The sequence below is a fragment of the Helianthus annuus genome, chromosome 7 (assembly GCF_002127325.2).
Source record: "Helianthus annuus cultivar XRQ/B chromosome 7, HanXRQr2.0-SUNRISE, whole genome shotgun sequence".
Taxonomy (NCBI): Eukaryota; Viridiplantae; Streptophyta; class Magnoliopsida; order Asterales; family Asteraceae; genus Helianthus; species Helianthus annuus.
The window spans coordinates 91,492,011-91,503,335 of NC_035439.2; the positions used below are offsets into that span (position 1 = coordinate 91,492,011).

Sequence of the window (11,325 nt, forward strand, 5' to 3'; positions counted from 1 at the left end):
TTTAGAAAACGAACTTGGAACATCAACTAAACTGCCTAAGTTGATGAGTATTGACGAATTCAATGGTTGGAGTGAACGATTTATAAACTGGGTTTACGCAAATCACACTGAATGTTGGTACTCAATCATAGATGAGTATTCGGAACCAATTTTAGAAAATGGCCAAAAGAAAACATCGATGCAATTTGATCAACGTGAAAAGAATAATTTCATCAATGAGAAGAAAATGATAAATTTCTTTCAACAATCAATAAAAGATGATATTCTCACACTTTTACAGCATAAAGGAACTGCTTACTCAATTTGGAACGCACTTAAATTCAAATATGAAGGCAGTCAACCAGGATGTTAAAAAATAAAAAAAAAAGCATTAATAAAAGAGGAATTTAATATTTTTATGAGCTTGAAGGGTGAATCATTAAAACAATAATAGAAGGATACTGCTATTTAGTGAAAGAATTGAAGAGATTGGGGATTGAAAAAGGTAATGAGGAATTAGTAGATAAGTTGGCTGACACGTTACCAAAGGATGGTGATTGGTCAACATATCTCATGGTTCTGAAAAATGGAAGAGAATATGATAGTTTCATGCTTGAGATGTTTATTGAAAAGCTGGAAGGATATGAATTAGAGCTTAAAAAGACAGCTAAAAATGCAAAGCTCAAATATACAACAAGAGGTGAATTTGTACTACAAAGGTAGTAACTTATCAAATTTACAAAGTCCGAAGATTCAAACGACATACAGTGCAGATAACTCGTCTGGATTCACTTCGAATAGCTCAAACAGCAGCTGTGGATTCTCAACACATTCTTCAACTCCAAGTCCACAATCATCATGTCACACCCCAATCGATGGTGGAAACATCAGAGTGAGACGAAAATGAGATTGCTCATCGCGATAATAAATTAAATTCAATTGTCTAAATTCTAAATGAATACATTGTTCCAAACAAATACAATCAAAATTGTAGCAAACATGAATGAAACACAAAATAGTTCTGGATGGGTTGGGTTTTATGTAACAAAGAAATATTTTGTTTATTAATAAAAAGAGTAAATATATAAATAAAGTAAAAAAGAATAGAAAAATAAAAAGACTAAAATATCTTTGGGTAATCAAATTTAACAAGAAAATCTAACTGGGTTAGGGGCTAAAGGACAACACGTGCAACAATATTCACTATAAAGAATAAAACCTGTCAAAATTCATTGAAAAGACACCGTCTGAAAAAAGACATCAAGATAAATGACAAAACTTGTAAATTTTACAATAAAGCATAATTATCATTGCTATTGAAAAAAAAATTATTATCATCAACACCCACTTATTCTAAAACGTTTTCAAATTCGATTTTCAGCATCCCCGCTCAAATCTTCACTCTCTCTCTCTCTCTCTCTCTCTCTCTCTCTCCAATCAGTAAGCCATTTCTCTCTGCAACAAGATCCAAAACTAGGTTAATTGTTGAAGGCGAACGATCCAAAATCAGTAATATATCTCCGATCAGTTCTCTTTCAAGCCGGTATGAAACCCTAACTTTCCGCCACTACGATTACTTTCAAGTTCATGCTTATTATCATATCAGATTTTCATATTTGACCGTTAACTCAGTAAATCACACCTATGTTTTATGTTTAATTCAGTTTGACCGTTTCATTCTAATAGATTCATACGTTATTAGTTTGAATCAGCGTCTTGTTAATGAATTAGGGTTTTAAAGCAGTTAAAGCAATTGAATTCATTCTAATTGTGTGTAGTTTATATATATTATTGTGTGCATTTCTGAGATATAATATCATGTTAAAGTTCTACAATCGTCTGCTTGGTGTAACTGATTGTTTGCTGTGGTTGAAGGTAGTGTTCAACTGACGAGGCGAGAATTCGGATCCTTCAGCTAGAAAAAGAAGCTGACGGCGAACTTGCATAGGCTGATTTTCTGCTGCTTTGGTGTGGTTCACTACTTAGGTAGTATATTTCCTTAAGTATAATACTCATAGTTTAAAAAAACGGTTGAGGCGTGCATCTCGAGGTGATAAGAAAACGTGTAGGAGGCGCGCCTCATGGGGTTATGTTTGTACATACGCCTCTAAGGGCTGAGGCGGTAAGAAAACGTGCGCCTCATGGGGTTATGTGTGTTTTTGATGTTTAGACTTTCTGTGTCAATTATTTTGTTTTTGATGTATTAAACTTTCTGTGTCGATTATTATATTTTTTATAAAATATATATATTTTTTATTTGTTTAATTCTGCTTCGAGGCTCAATTTCGTTCTTTTAAACTTTGATAATACTTTGGAAATGATATGAAGGTTTGATTTGCAATATTTGAAATAGAAAAGTAGAGCAAGTGTTAAAATGATTAAAATCTTGGTTGTTACAGTTAAAGTGTCTGGAGAAATCATAAATATGTAAATAAATGTTTGTGTTTGAGTTTCAAAGATTGAAGAAAACTACTTTACTTGCTCATTTAGTTTTGTATAAAGATTATATCGGGTTAAGTTATTCTACAAAGGCTCCTAATCGTAAGAAGGCTTTATAGAGTGACAAGTGTCCAAGAACCTAAACCCACTACACCACCACCCAAAACCTAAACACCCCCCCCCCCTTCCCCCCCCCCAAAAAAAAAAAAAAGTGATGGGGTGGGGGTGGGGGGGTTTAGGCTTTTGGGTGGTGGTGAGTGTTTAGGTTTTTTTTGTGAAGTGGGTTTATTTTTAGGAGCCTTTGTACACTTCTTATTTTTAGGAGTCTTTGTATTTGATCCTAATCCAGAATATATCATATGATGAATTGGGATTTCTGCCAATGCTAGTATCTGCAGTGTTGTTGACTTTGACTGAGTTAGTTTTTTTATTAGTCTGCATTTTACCTTTCCCCTGATGTATGCTTTCTGGACTTTATGTTTGATTTGGGATTTGGGAATATTAGATTGAGTAAGGGATATATATTTTGGGTTGTATTATTGTAGTTTATACCCCATTGGCATACCTTTTCGATCTTAGAAGTGTATTTGTAATATACTGATTTTTGCATTGTGTTTCAATACTTAATAGTATCTATAACAAGGTTTATGATTTTTACATATATTTTTCCTTTTTTATCGTCACCAGGCCACTGAAATCCTCCATCAATCTTCAACATGAATAATTACCACATATACGAGGCAATTGGCCAAGGAAAACACTCGGTAATGAATTCTATTTTTCAACGTTCTATTGATTCTGTCTTTTTATTTCAGTTTAGTATGTATATTGATTACTTTTACACTGTTTTGCAGACTGTGTATAAAGGGAGGAAGAAGAAAAGTATTGAATATTATGCACTTAAGAGTGTCGATAAATCTCACAAAAGCAAGGTTCTGCAGGAAGTAAGCTTCTTACAATATTACTGTTTCCATTTTAATGTTATCTTCAGTTCTCATTAATTTATATTGGTTTGGATTTTAAATTGCAGGTGAGAATTCTTCACTCATCGGATCATCCTAATGTACTCAAATTTCATGCCTGGTAAAGCAGTCTTTTGGAAATATCGAGTTCTTCAGTTTCTGGAACTATCGTTGTGGTTATAGATGATTTATTCAATGGAAGAATGGAAATTGACACTTTATGTTATTTTTTTTAATTTAAAATAGGTATGAAACTTCTGCTCATTTGTGGCTGATTTTAGAATATTGTGTTGGAGGTGACCTCAGGACATTACTGGAGCAGGTGACCTCTTTTTATATTTTGTTATCTTTTATTTATAAAAATATTTATAGATCAACTGATAAAGGTGCATTATTATGCATATAAATATATTTAAATTCCAATATCTGGGGGGATCATTCACCTTTATGTTTCATCTGTTTTCTGTAGTTTTGACTTTTTTGGCCCTTCTTTACCCTCATGCTTTGTGGATATAAAGCACAGATTTTTTTAATTAGTGTAACATCTAATTAAGCTTGAATTTAATTCAAATTCAACCTTTTCATGTTAAAATGCTTGTTTGTATACAAACATGGACTGTTTCTACATGCCTATGACACAAGTTATATTATTTAACCGAGTTACAGGACAGTAAACTTCCGGAAGATTCAGTACACGATCTAGCACGGGATCTTGTTAGAGGTTTACGGTAAAAAAAAATGATCTAGCCCTTGTATATGGAAGTGTTTGGATTTTGGAAGTTTATAGTATCTTGGTAATGTTTAGGTATTTACACTCAAAAGGAGTCATCTACTGTGACTTGAAGCCATCAAACATTTTGCTGGATGAAAATGGTCGTACAAAGGTATTTTTGCATTACTTATAATTTTATAGTTGGTTATTTCCCTACTAATGTATTTCTTTCGGTTATATGTTTTGCAGCTTTGTGATTTTGGGTTATCCAGAAAATTGAGTGATATATCCAAAACACCTTCTTCACTGGTGGGTATTCGAACAATTGGCTCTTGTATCTTTATTTTATTTTTGTTGCATTGGTTTTAACTTTTACGTCATAAATTACGGTGATAACTGATAGGCCTGTAAATGAACCAAACGAACACAAATATAGGCATGCTCATGTTCGTTCATTTAACTTTAACCAAACATGAACACGAACATATAATCGAACACAATTTTTGTTCTTGTTCGTTTATTAAGAAAACGGCCATGTTCGTGTTCGTTCATTTAAAACCTAAACGAATAGTTCACAAACGTAAATGAACAAACTTAAACGAACATAATTTAACAAACAATAAACAACCCCAAATGAACTTAATTGAACAAACATAAATGAACATAACTGACTAAACATAAAGTAATTTTTCATATAAGCTAGTGATTAATTACATTAACTTTCAGTGAAAAACCCTTTTTTATTACTAGAAATAGAAAGCCCGATTACCCATTAGTTATATTTATATAAATATAATTAATTATGTATTTAAATTGAAATGGACATAAACGAAGAAACACAAACACATGTAAATAAACGAATGTTCACGAACATAAATGAATGAACAAAACATGTGTTCATGTTCGTTCATTTAACTAAATGAACATAATGCCGAACAAGTTCATGAACATAATGGACATAAACGAAGAAACACAAACACATATAAATAACAGTTTTTATTGATTGATGTTATATTATATAATTATATTCTCTTGATAATATTTAGTTACCGCAAGCAAAACGTGGAACTCCATGTTACATGGCGCCTGAGTTGTTTCACGATGCCGGAGTTCATTCATACGCTTCGGATTTTTGGGCTCTCGGTTGTGTTCTATACGAATGCTATGCTGGCAGACCTCCATTCATAGGAAAAGAATTCACACAGTTGGTAAATTCAATCATCACAGATCCGACTCCATCCTTACCGGGCAATCCTAGCCGTCCATTCGCTAATCTCGTCAGTTCTCTTCTTATAAAAGATCCAGCCGAAAGAATCCAATGGTCCGAAATTTGTAGTCATGCGTACTGGAACTCGAAGCTGACCCCACCGGTTTTACCCCCTCAACCCGCTTTCGATAACATGGTTGAACTTTGTTATAAACCTTGTCTTACCGAACGGAATCAGAACAAAACCCCACCGAGAAACCGAGCCACGGTGGGCCCCACTGAAAGAACGAAATCAGAACATAATACACCTAATAGAGGTGTATCGAGTGGTCGAAAGATTCAATCTAAAGGTAGTGGTAATACAAAGGGTGTGAATTTGCTACGTCTTTCGAGGATAGCGAAATCGAATCTGCAGAGGGAAAATGAAAAGGAGAATTACCGTAGGCCGTTGCCGAATACGAATTCCGAAAATGAAACTGATGTTCGAATCGAAAACACTGATATGGAGCTCGATTTTAACGAGAACAATGACGACGACACACAAGACGAGCCCGAAATGGTGACTGTGACCTCTACCCAAACCGTTGATGATGAGAATTTGATTGCATCACCAATGGTTAACAGTAACACGCCTGCAACAGATGATTCTAGTAGAAACGACGATGAATCCTCTGCGGATCGTATTGAAGTAGATGCTACTCCACCGAGTGCTTCACCGCAACCGAAGATTAAAAAGGTTCTAGAAGGTTCAGGTTCAGATAGCGGTGCGGATAACATGTCGACAGTTCTTTGGCATGCATCTGACCTCTCGGTTCGACCTGTGATGCCAAGTAAAAAGTCTGACCTCTCGGTTCCTTCTCTTCCGTTCGATGCGGTTCCATCGTCTGATTTTGTGAAATTACCAAAAGACCAATTAGAAGTAGTCACGAAATGCATCATAAGCATCCTAAACGGAAACACTTCAGTTGGTGAGAAGCAAAACGTGATCAAATATCTTGAGATTTTAAGCTGTAGTGTGGATGCAGCCAATATTTTGACCAATGGTCAAATAATGCTTGTTTTGGTCAAAATGTTTCGGCTGTCTAAAGTCTCGGGTTTGCGGGTACAACTTGCGTCACTTCTTGGGTTGCTAATACGACATTCTACTGTTATAGACAATGATTTAGCAAGTTCGGGGATATTGGGTTCATTAAGCGAAGGGTTAGTGGATCGTCAAGAAAAGGTCAGAAGGTTTTCTATGGCTGCGTTGGGTGAGTTGTTGTTTTATATATCAACTCAGAATGACCAACCGAAAGCACTTATTCCACCTGAAAGCCCGTTAAAGGAAAACAAAACCTCATCAGGATGGCAGGTCAGCTTTAGTTACCATTTCTTTTATCTTAATTTGGAAGTTCTTATTGAATTTTTGTTGTATTTATATCTAACGGGTCAAACGTGTAAAATCATAAGACTTTGTTAAAAACAAAACGGGTCAAGTGGGTTGGTTGGGTCAAACGGGCTAAAAGTTACCCATGTGTTTTCAAATGCTTAAACCTTCCTAAAAATATACACTATTGTTTTGACATTATGATTCAATAAATTTGATTTAAGTGGTCAGCCCAAACTGTTTTACCACATCTATTAGGTTAAAAGAGAATTTAAAAAAAGCTAAAAAGTAAACAAATCAAACAGGTTAAATATCACTCAATGCTAAACATTATATTGTAAAAAATGAACCTTTATATCAATAAAAAGGCTCTGAAATCAATCTTTTAATTAGTTAAAAGAAAATTTAGCTAAAAAAGAAAATAAGTCAAATGGGTTGAACGTTTTAAATTGATCTTTTTATTCCTCTAAATGCTGTAATATGTAGTTTTCATATAATTGTACTTGTATACTGCAATTGTATTTTTGTTACGATTAATTTTAGAGTAAAATGACATTCTCGTCCATGAGGTTTAACTACTTTTGCGACTTTAGTCCAAAGGTTTAATTTCCGTATTTGGATCCAAAAGGTTTGAAATCTCGCCATTTTCATCCGACTCGTTAACTTCATCAATTTTTTAACGTTAAGTCAGGGGTATTTTCGTTTTTTAGACATTTTTTTTGTGATGATTAGAGGGTTTAGGTGGGGAGAAAGTCAACAGAGGTGGATCTTTACTTCTTATAGTATTTTTTATTCTAATAAAAATGTCTAAAAAGACGGAAATGTCCCTCATTTAACATTTATCGGAGAAAAAAAGAATGGAGTTATTGAGTTGGATGAAAATGACAAGATTTCAAACCTTTTAAATCCAAATGCGGAATAACAAATCTTTGGACAGAAGTCATAAAAGTGACCAAACCTCAGGGACGAAAATGACATTTTACTCAATTTTTATAACAAAACTGTTTTCGGCCAACCCAACTCTCGACCGGTTTGACCCGCAATTATACCCGCCTAACTCGCCCATTATTAGCGTCTAATTTATGACTTTTTAACGCAGGTACCGAATACATTAATATCACTAGTAACATCACTTTTGCGGAAGGGTGAAGACGACACCACTCAACTTTATGCGCTAAAAACAATCGAGAACATCTCAAGCCAAGGCGGATATTGGGCAACCCGTTTCACCAGCCCGGATGTAGTCAACAATCTTTGTCACATATTCCGATCACCCGCAAAACCAGAGACAATGAGACTTACAGCCGGATCATGTCTAGTCCGTTTGACGCGTTTCAACCCGCCCACAATCCAACAAGTAATGGAAAAACTCAACTTCAAAGAAACCGCAAACGCGGTTTCCAAAGGAAGCCCACGTGAGCAGCAGATCTGCTTAAACCTTCTGAACATTGCAATGCTCGGCAGCAATCTTTTCGCCAATATAGGCCGCCATTTGTTACCGTTAATAGACGATAAAAGCCTTGTACCGAATTTAATATCGCTTATCGAACACGGGGGTGAAGTTTTACGAGGAAAAACGCTCGTTTTTATTACCCTTCTTTGTAAAAACCGAAAAAGATGGCTTCCACATTTTTTCTATAATGTGAAGCTTTTAACGACGGTGGATAGGTTGGTGAAGGAAAAGGGTGTTTATCTGCAGCAATGTTTAGAGGCGTTTATAAACGGTGTGGTGTCGATTATACCGGGGTTACTGGATATGATTATTGCTGATATTAAGCAACTGTCTGTCGGGAAACGGCATCTGCAAGGTGGTGGTTTAACTGGCAAAGGTGGTGGTGGTTCAAAGACCAGTTTGCCACTTTTTTCGGTGGTTCTTAATCTTCTTTGCAGTTCATCGTTTAAACGCAGGGTGGTTGACTCTCAGATCCTTCTGCAACTCAAAGTTCTACTCAAATTGGTCGAATCACCGTTTCAGGTAAACAAAGCATTGCTAATACTTTCAGTTTCATCTTGGGGTGTCAATCGTGTCGGGTTGACGGGTTGCTGGTTGACAGGTTGCGCAGATTAACGGGCTGGTGGGTTGAAATGTTCAACCCGAACCTGACCCGTATTATTATTCAAAGATTTCAACTCTAACCCGCACACATATAAAGTCGGGTCAACCTGAACACGACCTGGTTAACCCGTATTTTTGAATGAGTCATACAAGTTGACGATTTTTAAGTGAGTTGGGTTTTAAGTGGGTAATCAATCGATAACATGTTTAATGGTGAGTATGAATGAGACAAGTAAATAGTATAATGTGTTAAAACAAGCATTATTATGACCAAAATAGAAACGAAAAAAACAAAAAAATAAAAGTTTTTTTTTTTTTTTTTCTAAATAGTTTTACGGGTTAATGTGTCAACCCGTTTGTATACGGGTCAACCTGAACCCAACCCGTTTTTAACCGGATTGTGTTAGTCGACTCAAACCTGTTTTTTTCGTGTCGGGTTACGAATTGTTGCTCCTAGTTGTAACTATGGATGTAAACGAGCTGAGCTTGGCTTGTTTATTGTGTTTTTGACTTCTGTCAGAGCTTGAGCTCGATTTGTGACTTAATTTTTTTTAAGCTCGAGCTCTGCTCGTTTATAATTTATTAGTTATCTAAATATATTATTTATAGACATTTATATTTTTTCTTATTCTTTACGATTATTATATACACACACATATATTCTTTAATTGTTTTTATCATTATTATTTATATTAGTTATATTTGTTATCTAAATACATATTTAATATATTATTTATTAAATACAGATTGTATATTTGTTATCTAAATACATTTTTAATATATTATTTATCTAAATACATATTTAATCTTTCACACCTGTTGATAGGGACGAGATGATTTTCTGTTGACCCTTTTACGGGTTTTTGAAGCAATCACGGAAGAAGGTTCTGTAATCGAGGAAAACCACACAACTTTTGTCATTGAAATTCTCCCGAGTCTGTCGGTTCTTTGCAAAGGAAGTAAAGACGGAGATGCAAGATTCTTATGCTTAAAAATATGGTTTGAGGTGGTTGTTAATATGCTAAATGAAGCACCAAAGGATGCCCGAAGACTAGAGGTTTTGAAATCAGTATGCCGTGATCATTTCATCCCAATGCTTCCGATGTTAATGGAGGATGAAGACCCAACTCCGATATATGCACAGAAACTACACGATATGCTGCTGGAGTTCAATGTTATCGTATAATAATTAATTAATGTCTTGGTTTCCTTTTGATGTAATTCATGGTTTGTAATGCTATACATACACTCGTTGTTTTCTGAACACAAAGACTTAAGTTTATATTTATTTGAATGGTGCATGTAGTTGCCAGTATATAGCATATTTGTGTTACCTGGACATATTTTACACCACGTAATCCAAACAAGACTAGTGTAACCCGTTTGTCTAAACGGGCCAAATGAAATGGCCAACCAAAACAGTTGGTTGGGGTCCAGTTGCAAAGGGGTTAAACGGGTTGTAAACGAGTGTCGAGTTGTAAAAAAGTTGTAATGAATTTATACAGGTTGAACTTGCTAGTCATATTTCTTTTTAATTGTGTAATCTGATTTTGATTTTAATAGTGAGTCCACATGTTTAGGTTTAAGTTCACAAATCACAATGCATCTCTCACCGATGTGCTCACTAAATTTACCACTTCAATTTTGTTAGTGCAACTAGGCTGTAAATGAACCAAATGTTCAGCGAACGTTTGGTGAGCCATTCAACGAGAGGTTCGTTTACGTTCGTTCTTTTGATAAATCGATTAACATGAACAAGAAATTTCGTTTGTGTTCGTGAGCGTTCGATAACGTGTTCATGAACGTTCGTCATGTACAATGTATATTGTTCTTGAAAGGTCAATTATGTTTCATGTCCGTCTGTTTATATTGTTCATGAAAGATTTTTGTACATTTTTCTGTACATGAACAATTAAAACAAGAAACCTTGTTCCCACCTTGTTTTCCAGTGTTCCTCTTTCCCTCGTTATTCACGTCGATGAATACATCGACCTTCCGTTCCACTACTAGGAGTTCAAGTTCCAGCGTCGCTCCCTTGGCTATCCATTTCTATCCTTCGCCTCCTTCACCGATTTTATTTGTATTCGTGAACTGTTCGTGAACACGTTTATTTCCTTAATGAATGAACACGAACACAAAATCTCATTTGGTAAGTGTTTATGAACCATTCGTGAAAACATTATTTCCTTAATGAACAAACATGAATAAGGCCTTATTCATGTTCGTTCGGTTTATTTGTAGCCCTAAGTACAACAGTCACTACACATTGATTTAAAAATTGTGTTTGGTTGATAGAATTCAACATTCACTACACATTGAATAAATACTTTAGATCTAGTGGAATTCTAACAGAACATAAAAGTCATACGAATGTGTAGTGGCTGTTGTACTTAGGGCTCCAGAGTATAGAACAACTACATGTATATAAGTCACTCTTGGTATGAACAACTGAAACAAGGACAAATGCTAATCTAAGGGTGCATATAGTAAACCTTAACATATGCATGAACTCTTCTTGTCAATGAGTTGTAATGTCTCAGACAGTTCAACTGCATTTAACTCTAGTATGTATTTGTATTGATATAGAATGATCACCAACTCTTG

At 35.0% G+C, this 11,325-nt stretch overlaps 1 protein-coding gene across 2 annotated transcripts; it reads left to right on the forward strand.

The window, feature by feature from the left end:
* Window positions 1–1,333: 1,333 nt before the first annotated feature.
* Window positions 1,334–10,038, forward strand: LOC110899455 (serine/threonine-protein kinase RUNKEL). 2 transcript variants are annotated; one of them, XM_022146349.2, is made up of 12 exons: window positions 1,334–1,522; window positions 1,855–1,965; window positions 3,106–3,182; window positions 3,273–3,362; window positions 3,449–3,501; window positions 3,627–3,702; window positions 4,047–4,108; window positions 4,186–4,264; window positions 4,342–4,401; window positions 5,139–6,650; window positions 7,765–8,640; window positions 9,548–10,038. In XM_022146349.2, exons 3-12 carry the CDS (start codon window positions 3,135–3,137, stop codon window positions 9,905–9,907), a joined length of 3,216 nt encoding a protein of 1,071 aa, XP_022002041.1. In that variant the 5' UTR covers window positions 1,334–1,522; window positions 1,855–1,965; window positions 3,106–3,134; the 3' UTR covers window positions 9,908–10,038. The 2 variants fall into 2 exon arrangements, with proteins under 2 accessions (XP_022002041.1, XP_022002042.1); XM_022146350.2 differs by having other exon boundaries at window positions 1,335–1,522; window positions 1,859–1,965.
* Window positions 10,039–11,325: the final 1,287 nt, after the last annotated feature.